The sequence below is a fragment of the Podarcis liolepis genome (assembly GCF_965112155.1).
Source record: "Podarcis liolepis genome assembly, chromosome: Z".
NCBI classification, from domain to species: Eukaryota; Metazoa; Chordata; class Lepidosauria; order Squamata; family Lacertidae; genus Podarcis; species Podarcis liolepis.
In genome coordinates this window covers 22,230,407-22,253,213 of record NC_139570.1, presented here as the reverse complement: position 1 = coordinate 22,253,213, position 22,807 = coordinate 22,230,407, and the positions used below count along the sequence as shown (strand labels likewise).

Below are 22,807 nucleotides of genomic sequence, written 5' to 3'. Positions count from 1 at the left end.
TCAGCAGAGAGGAGGATGGAGACAACTATAATTAACTGAGACAACTTGTTATAGGCTCTGGCTCCACCTGCTGCTGGCTTCCCTGCCTTCTACCCAAGCAGTCCCATTAAGCACAACCACCACTGTATTTATGTTAAAAATACCACACTTTGGGAGCTGGCCTATTAGGAATGCGTTCCCTCCCAGAGAGAACTCTGCCACATTGTTGCCCTGTGACTAGAGAAGGGAGACACACAGGGTGATCTGGTGCACAATCTAACAGTACATTTGCTTCACAAAACACAAGAATCAGAATTTCAACCAGTGTGCCATGGTTGTGTCACTTGATTGTCAGAGGTGCCACAGGCAACAGTGGCCTCTGTCCCTCTTTTCTTTCCTTCCCTTCCTCTTCTGATGCCCTCTCACATCCTTGCTTCCCAAAGGTTTGCACAACTGTTTTTCTCAGCAGCCCTAACTACAAGCTCCCCAGGTGAATGGTGCCTCTGGGGCTGGCCAGGTGGTCCTGCCCCTGTGAGGCAGTGGGAGGAGGTACCTCTCTTGGGAGTGGGATTGGGAAGCTCAGAGACAAGAGGCGGCAGCTATGACTGCCCATAGGAGTTCCAAGGAGAAGAGAGAAGAGAGGAGGTTGAGGGAACCCTCCACAAGGCAGGGGTGAGGAGCTGTCAGCTCTGCAGGCAAGGGGTGACATAACTGGGCCCCACAGAAATAATGTAGCTCATCAAGGGAGCTGTGGACCCAAAAAGGTTGAAAACCTCTGACCTAGACACACACACACACACCCAAAAGAGGGGGGGGGGAGGGAGAGGGAAAGATATATAGAGAGGGAATCTTTATTCCTCCAACTTCTCACCTTGTGGAGCTGGTGTGGATTTATTTCTAACTAGCCTATTTTTCCCTGGTTCAGCATCATTTCCGCTATGATTTTGGGTGTTTGAGCCAGATGAAGAAGGATGACTGTCCATCTCTTCAGCAGCAACAGCAGAGCCAGGTGGTTCCTCAGTAGTATCTGAAAATTTAAACATGATGTCACAAGTTTCGCAATGGATGGAAAATGTTAATGAATTTGAAAGTAGAAGCATTGCATTCATTTGCTTTAGTGGCATGTGAGTGTGTAGGCCTCAAATCCTTGATGAGTGCATTCAGTGAAATTTATTTCAGTTATGACTGCACTGCTTAGTGCAATGTTAACAATCATACAAATAATTGGAGGTCACAGAAGACGGATTCCTTAAGACACCAGGCGTTTACCTGGTGGTAGTCGATTACTGACTTAGGAGAGGCTTCTGGCACACTAACATATTTCTCTAATGTAGGGGTAGGAAACTCGTGACTCTTCAGAATGTGTTTGACTCTCATCACCCCTAGACAGCAAGGCCAATAGTCATATGCATGAATTTACAAACATAAATATACAATTTCCAAATCCCTTAGTGGGGGGATCACATACATTTGGAATGAAAGAAGCAAAGATGGCAGTTGGACAGAAATGGGCAGTAACAGATACTGTAACTTGATACGTGCTGTTTCATCTACACATTTTTGCATGTAGGCAAACTATGAACATTCCTGAGGGTGCTGGGGGCAGAACAGACTGGAGAAGAGATCTGGCACTCTGTGGCAAAGGGCAAGGTATGCAGTATAATGGGGGGGGGGTCAAAGGAACATAAAGGGCAGAACACTTTCCTTGGTGATATCGAGATCAATTAGAGGGTATGGGTAGGATGGTGTATCCTCTCTGTTTGCCTAGGCCCCTGGGACTCAACCGGTGCAGGCAAAAGCAAAGGGTCCTTATAGTGAAAGCAAGGTGGGAAAATGGAGTGCAGAAGCGGAAAAGGCAATGAAAGGTTATTGCTTCCAAGTTCACTTACCATGAGATGAAACTGAAGAATTAGTCCTAGTTAAAGGCAGTGAGGTATTCAGGTTTGTTTTAGGCTGCATCGGTTGCTTTTGTTTTCCTTTGGGGCTATAAGCATGACAAAAAACAGCAATGGATTATTCTTAACAATGGCCTCTGTGAAGTCTGAAAGGTCAGTTATGTCTACGTTGTGTCTTTCATTGCAACTCAGCATGCTTATAATTATATTGCATTTCCCCCACGAAAATCTGCTTTCACCAATTTTGTTATGGTACATAAATTGCTGCAGAGGCTGGATGTTGAGGCGGAGTGGATGGCAGTGGCATAAAACAAATGTACTACTAAATTATTATTTATGTAAAACATTTTTTATAGAATTGTAGAGTTGGAAAAGACCATTAGGGTTATCTAGTCCAGTGTTTCCCAACCTTGGGCCTCCAGCTGTTTTTGGACTACAACTCCCATCATTCCTAGCTAGCAAGACCAGTGGTCAGGGATGATGGGAATTGTAGTTCAAAAATAGCTGGAGGCCCAAGGTTGGGAAACACTGATCTAGTCCAACCCTCTGCAATGCAGGAATCTCAACTAGATCATACAGGACAGATGGCCATCCAACCTCTGCTTAAAACCCTCCAAGGAAGGAGAGTCCACCACTTATGTTCCACTGTCGAACAGCTGTTACTGTCAAAAAAGTTCTTCCTGATGTTTAGTCAAAATTCCTTTCTTGTAACCTAAACGCCACTGCCCTCCCAAGGAAGCTTACACGACTCTTAAAATGCATGAAAATATAATTACAAGACATGAGCAGCAGTTAAAAATGTTACAGAGTGCAGCATGGTTCGTCCAAAAGCAGACATGAATAAATGTGTCGACAGAGGGTTTATTTATTTTAAAGGCTAAGGTGATGGGGCTTTATGTATCTCCCCAGGGAGGAGGTTCCGAAAGTGTGGGCTACTACCCAGAAAGCTGTATGCCTAGTAGTGGACACAGTCCAGTAAGCTCTTACTAAGTGCACATCAATATGTGATCATACATTTAGCAAGTATCAGAATTGTTACCTGGGTGACCTGCTGCTAGAGGAAGAACTGCTGCTGCTCCGCAGTTGTTTCCGGTACCGTAGCCGTGGCCTTCGCCTCTTGTGATATTGCACTGCTGACTTGTATTCAGAAATTATAGTTTTAATATGATTTTCAAATAAGGCAGATAGTCGGAGTGTCATACTGTAAATCTGGTAGGGGAGGAAAAGAGGGGCAGAATGATCACACCTGAGAGTGAATGTCTGTGCAGGAGACTGGCATGATTTAGGCTGAGGAGACCTGGATTCAAATCCCTGCTCAGTAACAATGTTTGCTGGGTCTCTGTGCCAGGACTACCTGTCAAAATGGGAGTCATAGTGCATAGCACCCCCAGCCTCCTTGGAGGATGGAAATGATTAAACAATCAGTTGCTTTGTAGAGGTGGCCATCTATTTTAAAAATCTCACCACTTTTTCACTGATAGCATACATGCTCGAAGGCAGCGACTTATTGGACAGTTACTATGAAACACATTCACACAATTACACACACAGCTTGAATCTAGAGCCTCTAGTAATCTTCCTTACATATATTAAAAATATTATTATTAATAATAATCTGCCCTTTAATCTGAAGTTTCAGCAAGGTACACAATGTTTCATTAAAATACAACATATCAAATACAACGTAAAACCCATAAAACTGATGACCCTCAAAAAGCAGCAATCCAGCAGCAGATATACTTAAAACTAAGCATAAAAAATTCATATTGCATGTGGTTATTACGGTAAGAATGCTTTGTGCAAAATAACAAAGAACAGATCAAACATAAAATGAAGAAGAGTGGCAATGCACCTTGTTAAATTATGCTGTTACAGCTAAATGAACTGACAAAGCAAAGAGAAACAAAGCGAAACTATTCATTAACCTTTTATTCGCCTATCGTGCGAATAGGAACATAGGAAGTTGCCTTGTAGCCTATCAGGCTATTGGTTCATCTAACTGGCAATTCCCTCTTCCCTAGGCCCAGGCAGAGAAGTCTTTCCCAGCCCTGCAGTCCAATATCCTCATTGCGTCAAAGTGTGTTGGAGACTAAACCTGGAACAGACTGCATACTAAGCATGTGGTCTGTCACTGAATTATGATCCAAACCATCCCTGGGTCTACTCAGGCTGTTGTCTGAGGACTAATGGGGCTACCGATGGTCCCAAAATTATGCACAAGCCTCCAGAGAAAAAAGACCAAGGAAGTTGCCTGGTATCCAGGTCAGCTTGTTTGTCACACTAGCTGATTATTTCCTATACCGGTTGAGGGAGTTGGGTATGTTTAGCTTGGATAAGAGGAAACTGAGAAGATATGATGGCCCTCCAGATATCTGAAGGATTGTGACATGGAAGCCTGTTTTCTCCTGCTCCAAAGGCTTGGACTCTCACCATGTGCATACTATAATGTAACCTGCATTAGGAAGCCTATCAGGGCAACAGTCTTTAGTAAAGGCCTGTATTTTGGGACTATTATACTTTATTTGCATGTGTCAGGCTGGAGGCTTGCAGTCATAGGCACCACCACCTCTACATCTTACCCTTGATTTCTTATTAGGAGTGTATGCTTTGGAGTTGCAGAATATCAGACGAACATCTTTGTAGAACTCAAGGGGGTTCATGTAATTTCCTACTTCCAAAGTTTCTTTCACAGTGCTGAAGTCCATTGGAGTGTCCACTATATCACGATAATCCTACAAGCAACATTTTATATGTGTTAAGTGAGTAACATTGCCACATTACAGTGATATGGTTAGATACTGCACTTATTGAAGAATGGCTGCTTCCAAAGTTATTTCACAAAAACCAGCTGTAAAACTTAACACTCCACAGACAATAAAACTTAAGGTCTGGATGCACATTAAAAAGGCAGATCGCTTCAAGACATGCATTCTCACTGTGATGATTTCTGAGGTGGAACTATTCTGAAGATACTACAAGCAAAGAAATAATCATGGAGTGAATTCATTTGCTGCTAGTCCACCTGCCAAATTTCTCAGTGCTCTACAACCAGGAAGGGAGAAAAGAGAAATATTGAATGGGGGAGGGGAAAGGAAATATTTTTACTATGTGAAATGTCCTTATGGGATATTACAGGAACTGATTTAAAAACAACAACAACAACAACAACAACAACAACAAAGACTAGAGATTTTAGTGCTAAAACTGCCAAACCTGAATTAGCAAACACAAGTACATCAGAGCTTTCCAAACTTTTCATGTTGGTGACACACTTTTTAGACATGCATCATTTTGCAACACGGTAATTCAGTTTTACTAGCAAACCAGAGGCTAAACTAACCTGTTTACAGCCCTAGGAGGACTGCAGGGAGTGTTCACATGTTATACCTACACACTGCAGCCAACACACTAACGTGTCACGACACACAGTTTGGAAAGCTCTGTAGTACATAGTCATACTTCAAGCTAAGTAAGCGGCAGGACTGTTTATTTTACTGTGCAAGCTGTACAAGCACAGCTTCCAGAAGAAATACAGGATTCAGATCCCAAGAACCTCAGGTTCTTTTCTTTTTTGTTTTTTAAAGCAAGCAACCACAGAGTTGGAAGTATGTGAGTAATGCCTAAGAAAACTCTGTGAATACCGAGAACATTGTGGTGCTACTATGGAGGGTAGGGTTTCACTGCTTCACACAATTCTTTACTCCTCCTTCCTGAACTAAAGAAATGAAAGCAACTTACAGGGTAAGAAAAGAGATCAACAGGTTGTCGGAATGGCTCAGAATCTTCACGTTCATAGATGAGGCTTAATAGTTGTTTGCACTTATCTTTCCAGGCATCAGCACGTGGCTTGGAAGGCTGCTTTTTTATCTGCTGCTTTATCTGAACCTTTTAAAAGGGGAGCAACAGCAACATATACGTTTTATGACAAAATTCTCCTTCCATCTTGTTTAATTTATACTGATTCAGTTCCAATTTGACAGAGGCAGGTGAAAGGTAACTCAGTGATTCATTCTGTGTTGACAGATATATAGTTTTAAATTCTACATATAACTGGCTCTATACAAACTGGCTGAAGAAGTGTGCTGTCAGACACATGTCAGTACGAAAGACACATGGCTCCATTGTCAGTGAAGTTAACTCTTCATTTAAGGAAACGAACATGCCTCTCAGCAACATTTCTCAGCAGGTCTTGCCCCTATGGAGCAGTTGCCAGGACTAAAGGTCCCTGCCTTCCACCCTTTCTATGGCTCCTCCTCTCCCAGATGTTTCCCAAGCAGCCTCAAACTATGTCTGCACACTTCTGGTATCTGTTCTGCCCTCCTCATTCTGCACATTCTTGCAGACCAGGGGAAGGGGAGCTGGTCACAGAAGGAGAGGGAGAGTCCTTTGATTTTTTTCAGCAGATCCTTGACTCCACCACCCGCTTCAGCCTCAGAGTCTGAACTGCTCCCCATCACCAGTTCTTCCTGCTCGCTCAACTCTGTTGCCCCTTCAGCATTCAACCCTTCCCCCCAGGCTTCTCCCTCTGACCTCCCCTCGGTATCCCTTCACTAGTCCCCTGGCTCTGATCCTTCCTTCCCCTTGGAGGTTCTCCACTACTCCTCATCAGCCAGCCAGTCCCTGACAGGTAACTAAGCAGCACTCACAGTTCTTTTCCCAGATGAGGTTCCTGGACCATCCGAATCAGCATACGTTTCTGTCACCTCTTCTTCATTTGCGCTACTCAGGGCTTCGGCTTTCACTTTGTTATACATCTCCAGAATATCTGTACAACTCTGATCCCTAAAGGATAATATGATTATCAGCATTGGGGCCAACAGAGAGTCATGGACTGTTGGGACTGTAAAAGCAACATCGTCCTTGCCCAGACGGATTACAAATTAAGGGCTGATTTGTGTGTAATTGGCATATCATGCTTGGAACCCACATGCAACACCACTCTGAGTTTATTAGCAGATGGTCAGATCATGTGGGAAGCAGGGCTACTTCATGAAAAATTCCCACAGTCTTATCTCCATAGATAGGACAGGACAAAAGTGAAGGAAGAGGTGATGGGAGAAGAAATTATTTGGTAGCATAAAGAAAGGGATGTGCAACACAGATGCACACAATGCAACTGCAATAGTTCAGGAAACACCTTGCTAATAAGAGAAGTTTTAGGGAAAGTATTTGGAAACTGTGGAAATGGTAGTTGGCAAGAAAAGTGACAGCTCACCCAATGTAGTGAAGTAAGACATCTGTTACTATTTTGGCTGCTTTAACTATAGGACTATCGGGCTCATTGAAAGTCCTAGCGTTATGTTCAATATATCGTACCTCCCACATTAGTGCTGATATTCTCCTGAAAAAGGAAGAGAACAAATTTATAAAATTAATAAAAACAAATTAATAAAAACAAAAAGAAATATGTGCCATGCTCATTCTGTAACCTAAAATCATTTTTACAAAGCCTGCATGTGCTTTTCATAAACAATAAAGTCTCAATCTGGCAGAAGAGCAAAATACAAGAAGTAGGGAAAACATCAACAATTCTTAAGAGCCAGGAAATGAAATCATGAGTGATTGGGAAACAGGGCAAAAACAACACATCCTGGTCTACATCAGAAATATAGTTAACGGAAGAATCTTAGATGCTGCAAGTAAGTTACAACTCTCTTGCAGCATTTTCCTGATTAAGCAGAGCTGGGGGAAAATTCACTAATACTACAGCAGATACAATTTAGCAAAAGTTAGCAACTTTTTTAAAAAAAGACAAGAGATACTAAAAAATAGACAGTGGAAAGAAATAATCAATCTGACCTGTAAAATCTGTTTTCAAGTCTTCTCCTTATTGTGGTGAGGTCAGTTGGGTAAGCAACAACAGTGCAATATAGAGGATAGGCACTAAGGTCCACTGGGACAGCAAAAGGGTTGGATATATCTTTAAAAAGGTAGCAAAGAAAGCTGATTAAAGTCCACAAGCTATGCCGGAAGTCAAATGGTGAAACTTAGAAGCATTGTATTGTATTGTATTGTATTGTATTGTATTGTATTGTATTGTATTGTATTGTATTGTATTAATGCTTTAAAAAAAACCACCTGCCCAATAAGGTAATATGATGATCAGTATAGTACTTAAAATTATTGTTGCCATAACTATGTCATGGAAAGTTCACCACCTTACAAACTGACAGCAAACTGTGTGCAAGAGCATGAGATGAAACATGTAATGGATGCCCGATTACAATGATACAGTGGTACCTCAGTTTAAGAACAGTCCTGTTTATGAACAATTCAGTTTACGAACTCTGCAAAACTGGAACTAGTGCCTCGGTTTGCAAACTTTACCTTGGTCTAAGAACGGAATCCAAATGGTGGAAGGCCACCGGCTGTGGGAGGCCTCATTAGGGAAAGTGTACCTCGGTTTAAGAACGGACTTCTATAACAGATTAAGTTTGTAATCCGAGGTACCACTGTATATAATTAGGAAGAAGTGTCCATGGTTAGGAAAAGAGTGAGCATGGGAAAAGAAAGAGACATGCATGTTGGACAGAAAGAATCGGCTAGGGCAGTGAAATGAAAAGTAGGGACCTCAGGGAAGCATGGTAGATGGGGCATAGGCTAAAGGTAAAGAGAGACCAAAGAAGCAAAAATGGATGTTGTAATATAATAAAATAATAATAATAATAATAATAATAATAATATCTTTATTGTCATTGCCCCCTCTCGGGGGAAGAGAAGAAAAACTTTGCATGGAGCATTAAATAAATTATTATTAATAATTGTTGTTGTTATCGCCACCTGCCCTTCACCAGAAGGCCCCGCAGTGGGTCACAACAATTTAAAATCCACTATTAAAAAATAGCTAAAACTAATTAGTCACAGGAATAGGGTGGGCTCTGAAACCACACATCTTAGGTGTGAAAGGCTAGGGGAGTGTGTCTTCAGCATTTACTGAAAGCTGTACAGTGAAGAAGCCCGAGACTTCTCTGGCTTCTTATACAGCAAAGGGAATGCCCTGAAAGGGAATGCCACCACAGAGAATGCCCTGAAAAACAGTATTGCGGTTGCCTAAAGAGAGCCCTGGGAAACAAAGAAGCAGTGGTGCCAAAGTGCATGGGGTTGCGAAGGGGACATGAATTTGAACTAAACAGGTAAGAGAGATCTTCAGACACAAGTTCAGTTTGCTAGTATATCTGTTGCTGCACTTAAAAGCTGTATGCAAAGCAGTCAAACTACAGTGGTACCTCTGGTTAAGAATTAATTTGTTCTGGAGGTCTGTTCTTAACCTAAAACTGTTCTTAACCTGAGGTACCACTTTAGCTAATGGGGCCTCCCACTGCTGCTGTGCCGCTGCCACACAATTTCTGTTCTCATCCTGAAGCAAAGTTCTTAACCCGAGGTACTATTTCTGGGTTAGCGGAGTCTGTAACCTGAAACGCCTGTAACCTGAGGTACCACTGTAGTGTGTGACTATTGTAAGGTCCTTAATACCAAATAAATGTTTACATACTTTCTTCCGGATTTCTGTTTACCCAAATCCTAGCTTCACATCAGCCACATGCCAGGAATCACTTATCGACATAATTTTTCCACTCCAGCTGGTGATTACAAGTTCTGAAACTAAGAATAGTCCCCAAGTTTGCTTTCCCCCGCTCCCAATACCTTGTCCTCTTGTGATATGTCTTTTAGTTTGAAAGCGTGAGGACAAAAACTGTCTTATCATTGACATCTGCAAGCCATTGCAGGAACATTCTTTAACTGAAGAGTGAGATAAGAATGCTTTAAAATAAGTGAATAGATATGCTAAGGGTGTTGCCATCTGTGTTTGTTGGTCCCTGGCATCATCTCCAAGTCTTCTTTTGAGGCCCACATACCTAAGGATAGAAGTTGATCAATACCGCGAAGAACACGCACACATTCTTCATCTCGGGAATGGGATCCCCATTCACCTTCCTGTGGTTTGTACAGCAAAGATGCCAGCTCCTCTGTTGTCACAGGAACACCAGCCCCAACCTCCTCCGGGTAAGCAGCTACAGAAAACCAGGGTCAGGGGGGAGGGAGACAGAGACAGAAAGACATACCCATTAGAACCTCTGCCACTGTACTTATTCACAAATTATTGATACCCAATGAAGGGGATGGGGGAACATACTTCCTTCTGGAATTGGCTCCATGTCCCAGGGGCTCATCTTTTCTCTTTCATTATTGTCCCAGCTGTTAGAACAAAAATTGTATTTAAAGACTTAAAACATACACAGATCTAGTGCAGAACAGTAGCAGTGGCCAGACAGCAGGGTCTCCAAGACCAATTTCAGTGCCCAGAAATATTCATATGGGTGGAAGCAATCATTCAAGTAACTAGTCTGAAGCTGCTAAAGCATTTATTTCAACATTTATCACACTGTGACTACTTGTAAAGTGACTGAAAGCTGCATCCAACCACATGTTGCATGCAGTATTCAGCCATAAAGATAATTTAATTCTAAATCAATCACACCATGGTGTGTTATCAAGTGCTGCAACAAGATATAGTCTACATTTTATTTATTTTAAAGCATTGATGTAATGATTTTTTGCTTGAGAAGTCTCCAAGTAGTTTTAAAACAAGCAACTGAATACTAAGCCAAGTGAAACAACAAAAAACATTAAAAGTTTTAAATTCACACACATATACAGACTACATCAAATAAAAAGTTCTTTTTAAGTACTGTATATAAAAGGTAAAGGACCCCTGACAGTTAAGTCCTGTCACGAACGGCTCTGGGGCTGCGGTGCTCATCTCGCTTTACTGGCCGAGGGAGCCAACGTTTGTCTGCAGACAGTTTTTCCAGGTCATGTGACCAGCATGACTAAGCCACTTCTGGAGAAACCAGAGCAGCGCACGGAAACAGAGTTTACCTTCCCGCCAGAGCGGTACCTATTTATCTACAGTGGTACCTCGGGTTAAGAACTTAATTCGTTCTGTAGGTCTGTTCTTAACCTGAAACTGTTCTTAATCTGAGGTACCACTTTAGCTAATGGGGCCTCCCGCTGCCGCCACCCCACCGCCACACGATTTCTGTATTCATCCTGAAGCAAAGTTCTTAACCTGGGGTACTATTTCTGGGTTAGTGGAGTCTATAACCTGAAGGTAACCTGAGGTACCACTGTACTTGCATTTTGACATGCTTTTGAACTGCTAGGTTGGCAGAAGCTGGGACCGAACAACAGGAGCTCACCCTGTCGCAGGGTTTCGAACTGCCGACCTTCTGATCGGCAAGCCCCAGGCTCAGTGGTTTAGACCACAGCACCACCCACGTCCCTTTTAAGTATACACACACACACAACAGCAGAAGCATAAGACAGTCATTAAATGTCTTGCAAAATAAAGAAGTCCAAAAGTGGATTATACTGGTGCCTCTAAAGCCTAAGGTTAATGGAACCACCACTAAAAAGGCCCCATCTGTGACTGACAAAGTAGAAGCCACTTGGAGAAAATGAGATCACAATGTTTAAGCATGTTAAGAGGGGAGAAGGCCAGAAACTATAAATTACCACCACCCTAGTTACAGCATAATGATTTAAGAGGTTGCCTTATACCTGGGCCAGACAGCCCCAGATTGGCCAAAATCATCCCACCTAGAGCAACCCACGGCTGTCATAGGGAAGAGTGGTTAGGCACCAGAGAAGGAGGAGAGGCAGGCAGCCTCTGCCTCACTGGCATACACAGCAAGTAAAAGCTTTGGGCTGTTTATCCCAAGGTGACTCTTTGCACTAATGGAAACTATTTCTGCTCATGGAGTTAATGGAACCCAATTTTGTCAACCCATCTCTACTTCCTGTGCCATATCTTACACTTTCCCAGGTCTCCCAACCATTAAGAGCAGGTTTTTTGGCGATATGGAAGCCTGTAGGAGGTAGGAGAGATGAGGAAAAACTAGGTGCCCCGCCCTGCGTAAACTGGACACAACCTATTGCTTTTTCGTAAGCACTGTAACTGACTGCTAAGTAGTTGCTAAGCAGTATAATGCTGCTGGCTCTTTGCTGCTGAGATAGAATGTTTTAAACATCTAGTCTTGTTTTGTTGCTGTTAAGTGTGTATTATGATTTTATTTTGTTAGCTGCCTTGTGGATCCTTATGGTTCAAGAGACAGGTACAGACACTGTATGTACATCATTGTATCAATCAGTGAGCGTGTTTGCTTAATTCACTTAGAAATACAGGCTACAAAACTCAGCTTTTCTTGCAGTGGACTTAAAAAAAATGCATCAAAGTACACACAGCCACACTCATAGTCATTCTTACTGAACACTGTAGCACTGGAAGGAACTATCAGGATAATCGGACTGGAATGGTTGTTGACTCTCTACCGTTCCAAACCACCATGCATCATCTATTATACTGCGGAATCTATCTCCTGCAACAGAAAAAGTTGGAATGAGCCAAGTGATATATGCAGAAAAAGCACAAAAATACTAATAGTGGTGTGCAATTTTTTTTAGAGTGTTGTTTCTTTTTTTCTGTTTTTCTCATTAAAACATATACATTGCATTTAAAATATAGTCATTTACAAAATGTGTAAGATTACATCAAATAACAAACAAAAACTAAAATCAGAAAACATTTTATATGTTTAATATGGAGCTAGCCAATGGTAAGCTAGCACTCACCAATCTGCCAATTCCTTTCTTTGGCTTCATTGTAAAACTGATGCAGCACAAGGAAATCAATAACATCTGGCATATCATGGTACCTGTGAAACAGAAGTGGAATAGCTCTTCAGAAGGAGGTAGTACAACCACAGATATGGCTTGAAGGTAATTATGATATTGAGTCATATGTGTATTAGCAACTTTGTATTAATGTAACATTTTTATATGAAACTGTATTTTTGCAGCATTTTGTTTGTTGCTCCTTCAGTTTTCTGTACATAGCTTAGAGATATTTTTAATATATTAAGCAGTACAGAAATTAAATAATCAACCAACCAATCAATCAATCAATCAAAGAAGCCAGGCTAAATACTGCAGGGTGTTGGTGCACATTTTCCACCTTTTTGATAACATTTAAATCATGTTCTGTGCTTCCCTGCCATGTGATCAAATACACTGTCCTCGTCTTGATGGCACAGGAATGTAATGAGCATGCTTCTTTTCCTAAATATTATTAGGGAGACAAGTTTTTGAATTAGGTTGGGGGGGGGAGAGAGAGAATGTGAGTTGGTGATGGACAGACGCCCATTTAGCCAGCAACTTACTTAATGGAAAATGATTCACCAGTCATTTTGCCTGAGGTTGGATAAAGAAAGGCAAGCTTCAAGCAGCAAAGTGTAGGTGGTCCAACTTCATACTTAATTCCCACAATCTTCACAAATTCTTGTTCCTGTTTGTCAAAACAGCACTGGAGGTCAACGCTTAGTTGTGCATGTACATTTTCTTTGAAGCACATACACAAAGGGGGTTGTTTTAAACAAGTGTGAATTCCCAAATTGACCATAAAAAACAAGTGCCCCCCCCGCCGCCGCTTTTCATTCTACATTGACCCATTTTTCATTCTGCATTAACTCATACATTCATGTCCACATTCTCACATGTATATTTATAACCTATCGCCTCCACACATCCATACTCCCTATTACTACTTTGCACGGGAGTTGGAGGGAGGAGGGGAGAAGCTCAAGAATATGATGGCAGGGGAGAAATTCAAGTTCACAAATGCAGATGTGTGGTTTCTGATAATGGCCTCTACACAATGTGAAGTTGAATGTGACCTTCAAGCCAAGTCCCACACTCCTGGATATCTGCTCTCTGCTTGTGACACAGTGTAATCTGCACCAGGTGAGTTAATCAGATAGATGCTTCTGCACAGGATTATTTTGCCTCAAGTCTCCTTAAGTCTCTGTTGTTGGCAGGATGTGTGACTCAGACAGGTAGAGTATATGATTTGCACATGGGAGATCCCAGGTTCAATCTCTGGCATCTCCAGGTAAGGTTGGGAATGATTCCTGCCCCAAAGCTTGGAGAGCTACTGCTGATTTGTGTAAGGCAATGGATTAGTCAATGGTCTAACTTAGTATTAGGCAGGTTCACTGGGTTTATTCAACCCAGTGATAAAAAACAACAATATAACTCTGAAGCTCCCCTTACCCTGAGTTCTATTTTATTCCATGGTTGTTTCTGCATGTTTACACTGTAGATCTTTGCCTTTCGAACTGCACGCACATAAGCTTCATGCCCTTGCCTGAAATAGATTACCTGAAAGGAAGAAAATTAAATGACACTCTGATTCACAATACACCAAGCCTCAGCTTTCAGAACTTATCCTTAATTTGGAAATAAATATCCCAAAGTAAATAAATAATGCTCCGCTTGCTAGTTCCTAAACATGCATCATTTGTGCATGCCAGGAGACACAGGGGAAAAGAAGAGACCTCAAAGATGCAGAAAGATCTATGTATTAAGGTTCGATGTACGTATTTAAAGAAACAGGACTTCCGATTCTTCGGGGATTGCTAAAACAATCTTCTGTGCTACGTGACAGAGCAGACTTTGCCAACCTGATGTGGAATTTCCAGTAATTTTAAACTTGTCTTATTAAAACAATGTGTATAAAACTGTATTAAAATCTACATAATGAATTTTAAAAGATTTTAAAAATAATTATTCCCAAGAGGCCTGAAACATTTAATCTGGGGATTATAGGGGCAGAGGTTACAAAGGAAATAGTTATGTTGTTTATGTTTATGTATGCTCCTACCACTGCCAGAATCTTGTATGTGCAGAAATGGAAAGAAAAAGTCCCAATGAAAGAAGAATGGATTTTAAAGTAATGGACTATGTAGAGATGGCGAAGTTGACAACAAATACAAGAGATCAAAAAGATGAGAATAAACTATAGCCAAATGAAATCACAAGCAGGATTTGAATAATAGGCAAGGTAAGGAGAATAAATAAACGACTGCAATATAAGTTATAATACAATAGAAAATAAATGGCAGCAGATAAAGGAATACAGCAGGTACATCTTGGAAGGACGGATGGGAAGTCAAAATGTAAGAAATTATTATACTGAAAGTGAATTGAATGTCAAATTTTGTGTGGGGGGACTAATAAAATTATTTTACAAGATATATAATAAAATGAAATAAATTGCATAAAATGATTGCCAAATACTTGCTGTTATCTTATATAGGCCTGAGCGTAACAGAAAAGTTAAAAAGCGAAGTGGCAAGGAGATGAGACAAAACAAGATGGCTGGCTGAATCTAAGCAGAGAAGTATGAGGAAGACACCTTCCATCAGCCCCAGTGCTTTGTCCTTGTTGGGAGCTGATCGATTGGTCTGACGAGGTTCATGAAGCTCCTTTTGCACGTCAACTTACTACAGCTGAAATAAAGAAGTTCACTGCCGAACTCATTCAAGTTCCACTGTGGCCCTGTCATGCTCAGTCTATGGAGAGGTGTGTGCAACAAGTCACAGAGGCAGCAGGGCTACATCAGAGGCCAGGAAGCAAGTTGGCAGCTGATGTCCAAGAACGAAGCAAAGCAAGACCTGATGAAACTTATTTAAGTTTCTTATAAACTGATGTCATTCTTTTCTAATGTTGCTTTATGTTGTACACATAGTAGGATATGTTTTATGCAGAGAATTTAAAGTTTTTATAGAATTACCTGACATTTTCAGAAGGCAAAATTAAAATTAAGTTTGTTTTTCTAAAAGCAGTTTCTGTGCTACTTAATCAAATGTAGATTCACCCAGCTAAATGTTGTCCAATCACAAAAAAATATTAGCAGATTTTAATTCCTCACACCCCAAATTATATACAGTGGTACCTCAGTTTTCGAACATAATCCATTCCGGAAGTCCGTTCGAGTTCCAAAACATTCAAAAACCGAAAACTGAAAGCGGAAGCCTCAAACCCAGCCAGATGGGCTGGGTATAAATAATAATTTATCATCATCATCATCATCATCATCAAAGTGGAAGCCTCAATACAGAAAACTCAAAACAGAAACTGCGTTTCCTGATCGATTTCCAAGGCGCGTTCAAAAACCGAGGCATTTACTTCTGGGTTTTCAGCATTCGAGTTCCAAAACAATCGACTACGGAGGCATTTGAAAACCGAGGTACCACTGTATTTAAGACCCCTCACTGCAGAAATTTGCAAAAATTAGGTTTCACCCCCTAAAATGACATGCCCTACTCCAGTTAAATAAACAAATAGCTACCTCATCCCCCATTTGTGGAACGAAGGGGGAACGCCGCGGTATGGTATCCAGTATCCAATGTGGAGCAAACCATTCTTCAGTGGGCTCACCATCCATCGAAAGCCGTCCACTAGGTTTCTTAAAACAAAAGCATTACAGAGTTTAAACACAAGTACCGTATTTTTTCACTCCATAAAACACACTTTTTTCCTCCTAAAAAGTAAGGGGAAGTGTCTGTGCGTCTTATGGAGCGAATGTGTGGTTGATTGCTGGCTCCCTTTCTGGCCCCATCCCCTTGCCCAGGCCTCCACTGTTGGATGTTCTGCAGATGGAGGCTGTTTCTTTCCCCAGTGACATGTGACTGGCTGATTGGATTATCTGTCTGGAAACTCTAGAAACGGCTCCCTTTCTTTTCCTAAAGAAGCTGCTGAACTGTGAGTTGAACCCCATAAAAACAGGATTTTTTCCCCTTTGCAACGTAAGCTCAATAACTTTGAGCTGATCTTCAAAAAAGGAGGTTTTTCCCCTTTGCAAAAGAAGCTGCACAACTTTGAGCTGATCCCCCCCCAAAAAGGGGCTTTCCCCCTTTCCTCCTCTTAAATCTAGGTGTGTCTTATGGAGCGAAAAATACGGTAACTGGTTTACCTTTCCCAAAAAGGGGGGGGGGGTAAAGTTTTACTCAGAAAAGCCTAAAGACCTTTTTCCTTGTCTGTTTGGGTTTTTTGCGTTTTTCTTCCTGTCCCTTCATATCTTTCATATTTTCATCTTCAGAACTGCTACACATTTTGCGAGTTGCCTGTCTTGTTTGTCTTTTCGGAGGTTGAAGGTTTATTCCGGCATCTGCAGTCCAGTCAGAATATTCACTGGATGAATCGCTGAAAGATTCACATAACAAAATTCTTAGAAAACCCATTTTGTTCCCAGTGGGACATATTTTCAGGGCCACAAAGGGAAGACCAGAGCTTCCTGGTTGGGGGTGGGGAGGGGGAATTACTGATTATACTGGATGAAAACCAAAAGGAAATTAAAACCCAACAACAGCCAAGTTAGGGTTTAGAATATATATAAACTAATACTATATTTCACAAATACCTTTCAAATTAATATATACCTATTTTTATAACCACCAAAATATAAAATGAAGAAATTGATGTGGCTCTAGGGTATATGAAATCATTTGTAAATGATGAGCTCCATACGAAAGCAAACATAAAATCCTTCATTCATGACTAATATCAAAAGTGGTTTTATCAGGAACTCGGTATCATGAATACATTTACACATCTCTACCTGGCAGATCTACTGATATTGAGGCCTATTCAATTTCTCAATAAGAGGAAAAAGTAGCATTTAATGAGTGCTGCCACTCTTCCTTCTCCCAAACCATGGAAGACCCTCAACTCTGTCTGTGCCATGTAGCAGCACTGAGAAGAGAAATGGGGAGGACAGCAAATCCACCTCTACCTAGCAGCGCTACTGCCCACGAGGCCTTTGAGCTTCATCAAGATAGAAAGAGAAGATAAACACCACCTGTTGGTTATTGCCACCTCCTTTTTGTTTTTTGCTCTGTTGCTATGGTGGCCAAGGACATAAGTTTTTTGCCGTCGGTGCTTGTGGGCAACAATTTACAGTGGTGCCCCACAAGACGAATGCCTCGCAAGACGGAAAACCCGCTAGATGAAAGGGTTTTCCGTTTTTGAGCTGCTTCGCAAGACAAATTTCCCTATGGGCTTGCTTTGCAAGACGAAAACGTCTTGCGAGTGTTGCGATTTTTTTTCGCTCCCCCCTTTTTTCCAAGCCGCTAAGCCGCTAATAGCCTTTTAGCCGCTAAGCCTTTAATAGCTGCTAAGCTGCTAAGCCGCTAATAGCGCTAAGCCGCTAATAGGGTTGCTTCGCAAGACGAAAAAACCACTAGACGAAGAGACTCGCGGAACGGATTAATTTCGTCTTGCGAGGCACCACTGTATATCAGTCAAGGCAAGAGCCTGCATGGTATGGAGAGTGGGGGTCAAAAATGTTAAGCTATTCAAAAGCCACAGAGAGTGTCAGTTGGCACATAGTAGGGTCCTCTTTGTGTTACATGCAGAGAGGAAGTGAATGGGCTGCCATAAATGAAAACTGTAGATTTAAAGACCTAAGAGAAAACAAAGTTAAATAGATTCCCCTCCTTTAAGGTAGTTTAAAAGTTGCTGTTGTTGTTCAGATCAACAAGGTAGACAAACCAGAGCAGAGAGAAATTAGGGAAACCACTTTGTGGAGTGAACAAAAGGTAATATAGTTCTGTTTAGAACAGAGGACTCAGCCGACCCAAACTGGGAAGATCTGGGGAGCAAGATGGCTCCTCCCTCTAGGAAGTGGAGGCAGAAGACTTGAAGGTCCCTGCCTATCCAGGTGAGTGGGAGGAACCATCTTATTAACTGAATGTGCTCCAGTCCACTCTGGAAAACAACAGTATCGAATGCTGCTGAGAGTGCAAAGAAAACAAGCAGGATTGCACTCCCCACATCTCCGATAAATGTTATCAAGAAGGATGACCGAGTCCATACGATGACCATGTCTGAATGCATCCAAGTAATTAGCTTCCTTCAAGCATGCCTAAAGCTGGACTGCAACCACCTTCTGTAGCACCTTGCCAAGTAAGGGGATATTTGTCACTGGGTGATAACTGTTTAACACTTCTAGGTCCTGTGAGGTCTACCCCCACCCTCCATTTACTTTTTACTGTATTTTCATACTACAACCAAAACAACAACAATATTGACAAGGCACAATATAATGTTTACAGCTATGTTGAGTATATGATGGAGAAGTTGTCAGTTTGGAAATGAAGATAAGATTTACCATTACAGCATAAAAGGAAGGAGATTACAACAGTGCCGTTGATTAATAGTAAGTACATTTATTCTGAGACAGTGTGGTGAATGTTATTTAGTTGTTTTATTTATTTGTTAAATTATGTTATTTATAGTATAGAACTATACTTATTTATAGTATAGTTTTCAATAGTTATTTATAGTATAGAGTGTTATTTATTTCTTAAATTTATTAAATGTAAGTATTCCATGTTACCTGACCCGATGGGGGTTATAACAAGTGTTCATTGGTGTGAATATATGCTATAAATGGCCACCAAACTATTTCAACCCCCCCCCCCTTTTGAAAGGACCTTAATCACCCAGCTGTGGTATGCTAGATGTTCTGAAAGTGCTACACCCCATATTCTATCAAGCCAACCCTTCATGGTGAATCCTCTTGATTTCCAGTGCCTCTCTATTTCTAAGTTGGCCACTGCTAGTAATAGAGCTATTAATTTTGGATGTAATATATGAGGACCTTTTGAAAGTGGAATCATTAAAAAGGGCCAAAGAAGGGTCAGGCGTTTTCTGTTTCATAATATTCATAATAAATAGATATTTTATTGAATACAGTGATCCAAAAATCTTGCACAAAACAACACTCTCACCACAACCCATCCAACATTCTGGAGATTGATTCTATTCAATTTAACTGGGGTCCAATGCCATCTATGTATTGTTTTGAAGGTGGGTTCTTGAATTCTGCAGACATGATTTTAAAAGGTAATCTAACCCATTTAGCATTCTATACTTCATCCTGTAACTCCAGTCCCATGTCAGTCCCAGACACTCCTTTCAAACATAACATGTTACCAGTCCATTCCAAAAGAAGTGCCTTATAAATACAAGATGTCACCACTTCTGAATTAGTGACCCCCTGTAAACCCTGTTATTTTCAGGCCATGTGAGTGAGTCCCTAATTCAGACCTAAACTGCTGCTGAGCAAAAGCAAAAGATATGGCTCTTCATCATAAGACACCAAAGCCATTTACAGAATAAAATATTTGAAACCTATTAGGACAGTTATCATCCAAAAGTTGATACAGCTCCTCTTTTCTTAGTACAGTAATTTATTATTTTTATAGGTATTGCATATTCTATACTCTTGCTCCCCCTACTGGCAAATTGATAGTATATTTCTATATCTTTTAAAGTTTTCATGCTCCAATATAGGTAGGTGTTAAAGGAAAACTGTAAAATGCCAATGATTTGGTCCAGCTTCCCCTGGACCTGCATGGTTGCTTTAAGAAAGGCATTATTTAGACCTGTAATCGTCATCTTATTAAGGTTTTGAAAAGGTAGTACTCTTAATCCAGAAGGGTCTATGCAAAGTTCTGCATCAACCCATGGAATAAACCAATCTCTGACCTGGTAGATGTTTCCAAGACTACATATATCTAGCTATCTCTGCTGCCATCCTATCCAAGTAGGAACTTGTGTAGGATAGCAGCAGGGAGGTTTTCCTAAGGAAGGGGTGCACCACTGCCTCCTACAAGGCAGACGGCACCTCCCTACTCTCCAATGAAGCATTAATCACTACAGGGATCCATCCAATCTCCTAGAGCTAGTTTTAAGAAGCCAATATGAGAAAGTGTCAAGGAGGCAAGTGGTTGGTGGCAGTTCTTTAAGCAGCTTGTCCATATACCCAGGATGCAATAATCTAAACCAATCCAGTATAGATGGAACAGATGTTGCTCTATAAACTTCCACTGGACTTGGCATCCAAGTCTGTCTGAACCTGAACAATTTTGTCTATGAAGTATCTTTGCAAAGTTATTATAGCACACCTCTGAAGGCGTCAGAGCATCCGTTATTGGCCAGATCATAAAATCCCATTCACTATTCTGAAAAGTTCTGCCAGACAGCTAATTGAGGGTGCAATGGTGGCAAAGAAGTAGGCTTTGTTTGCTCACACCACTACTACGTTGTAGGCATGATGGTGCTTCCTCACGCATGTTTAGTCGTTTGCACCAAATCATGCATCAACCGTACTGTAGTCTTTACCCCTCCTATTTCACCCCACACAAATCACTGGAATACTGAGGCTATCTATGTGCTTGACAGTGAGGGCACTGCTCTGCTGTCATTTATGCTATGGTTGTGTAGGCATGTTACAGCAAACCAGCTTGTCTAATAAGGTAAAGGTAAAGGACCCCTGACAGTTAACTACAGTCGCAAACGACTCTGGGGTTGTGGTGCTCATCTTGCTTTACAGGCCAAGGGAGCTGGCATTTGTCCGCTCCGCAGTGTTTTTCCGGGTCATGTGGTCAGCATGACTAAGCCACTTCTGGTGCAACAGAACACCGAAACCAGAGCAGTGCACAGAAACACTGTTTACCTTCCCGCTGGAGCAGTACCTATTTATCTACTTGCACTTTTAGGCATACTTTCGAACTGCTAGGTTGGCAGGAGCTGGGACCGAACAACAGGAGCTCACCCCATCGTGGGGATTCAAACCGCCGACCTTCTGATCGGCAAGCCCAAGAGGCTCAGTGGTTCGAGTTATGTTTTTTTGGGTTACGAACGTGGTTTTTTTTGTGTGGTTTTTTTGGGTTACGAACGTTTTTAACCCAGAAGTGAGTGATCTGAGCTCTCTGAAGCCTCGCCGCTGCCTGGAGCCAAGCCCGGACATCCGCAGGGCCTACGGGGGCTCCACGAGCCAGGCCCCAACATCTGAGGGACCTACGGAGGCTCCGCAATTAGCCTCCAGCCGCAGGAGCTCTCTGATGACTCCACAAATGGCCAGAGCCAGGCCCCGACATCCGCAGGATGCCCAGCAGGTCGTGTCCCAGCCCCAAAGTTAGGTAAGGAACACTTACCTAACAAAGACCAAGAGCAGTGAAGCTGTTAAGAAAACAAATATGAGCCTGGACCAAAAAGCCCTTTACCAACCCTTGCCCCACCGCCAGCTGTAGCAAGATGGGTGGCATCTAGCCAGGTAAGCCCACCTACCCTGTGGGAGGGGGGGAGTGTAAAATTTTGGGATTCTGCAAGGGATTTTGGGATTTATTTATGTGAGTCTGCTCTGTGCCTTTGTCTCTGCTTTGCATAGGGCTAGGAGATATATTGATAATATTGTCCAATACCAGTTTCCAGACCACAATGCAATGACCATTTAAAAATAATTGACAATACATGGCAAATCACTGTGTGTGTGTGTCCGCATGCACAGACATAACATGTGTTTGCCTGGTAGCAGTTGGCAGAAAGCTCGGTTTCATGAAGCCACTGCCAATGCTGAGTCACTGACTTCCCTCCCAGATGTCGCAAAAGAAAAAAAACAAACATATTGCCCTATGTCGTTCACACCTCTTTCCTCCCTTGCTCCTGTGAGTGTGTGTGTCTGACTTACCACACATCCAATCTTTACACTCCCCACCCACCCAATTTTCATGCTCTTTTGCCCAGCCGCATGCCCAATCTTCACTCCCCCCACCAGCAGCTATCTCCAAAGCCTGAGCCTTCACCCACCCTGCATAGTTCCATGTTTCAGACACTGTGATATATCACTAAATCACAATGTTTAGCTGGTGATATATCATGATGTTGAAAACCAGATATCACCCGGCCCTACATAAGTACCTGAGTAACTTCTCCCCCTTGGTTCAAGCAAGCATACTGTGTCTTGTCCTATTTGAACCTGGGCTATGCTTTACAAGTTGTAAGCCAGAAATAAGCCAAGGTTTATTACTGGTTTATTTCTGGCTTACTGCTTAGTTTGCATGAAACACATAAACCACACTTTACATTCATACAATATGACAAAGCATACTTGACTCATTTGAGCCAAGGTGGGGGGTGGGGAGAATTGGGAGAAACTATTGTAATTAAAAACATGGTTTAAAATGTGCACTATAGAGACGTGTCACTCTAGACACACGCGTGTTTAATTCTGGGGGCCATCAAATATG

At 41.8% G+C, this 22,807-nt stretch overlaps 1 protein-coding gene across 1 annotated transcript in view; it reads right to left on the bottom strand.

Annotated features, from left to right (window-relative positions):
- Nucleotides 1-22,807, bottom strand: part of BRWD3 (bromodomain and WD repeat domain containing 3) — a 69,226-nt gene that overhangs the window by 3,262 nt on the left and 43,157 nt on the right. Inside the window, exons 23-38 of the mRNA XM_083484593.1 lie at nucleotides 16,739-16,916; nucleotides 16,063-16,179; nucleotides 13,983-14,090; nucleotides 13,094-13,218; nucleotides 12,507-12,589; nucleotides 12,142-12,253; nucleotides 10,009-10,070; nucleotides 9,731-9,886; nucleotides 7,674-7,794; nucleotides 7,090-7,215; nucleotides 6,521-6,656; nucleotides 5,613-5,759; nucleotides 4,454-4,606; nucleotides 2,914-3,083; nucleotides 1,869-1,963; nucleotides 851-1,006 (exon numbers count right to left, since the gene is read on the bottom strand). Coding sequence (XP_083340719.1) covers nucleotides 851-1,006; nucleotides 1,869-1,963; nucleotides 2,914-3,083; nucleotides 4,454-4,606; nucleotides 5,613-5,759; nucleotides 6,521-6,656; nucleotides 7,090-7,215; nucleotides 7,674-7,794; nucleotides 9,731-9,886; nucleotides 10,009-10,070; nucleotides 12,142-12,253; nucleotides 12,507-12,589; nucleotides 13,094-13,218; nucleotides 13,983-14,090; nucleotides 16,063-16,179; nucleotides 16,739-16,916 — 2,045 coding nt within the window. The remainder of the gene's footprint in view (nucleotides 1-850; nucleotides 1,007-1,868; nucleotides 1,964-2,913; nucleotides 3,084-4,453; nucleotides 4,607-5,612; nucleotides 5,760-6,520; nucleotides 6,657-7,089; nucleotides 7,216-7,673; nucleotides 7,795-9,730; nucleotides 9,887-10,008; nucleotides 10,071-12,141; nucleotides 12,254-12,506; nucleotides 12,590-13,093; nucleotides 13,219-13,982; nucleotides 14,091-16,062; nucleotides 16,180-16,738; nucleotides 16,917-22,807) is intronic.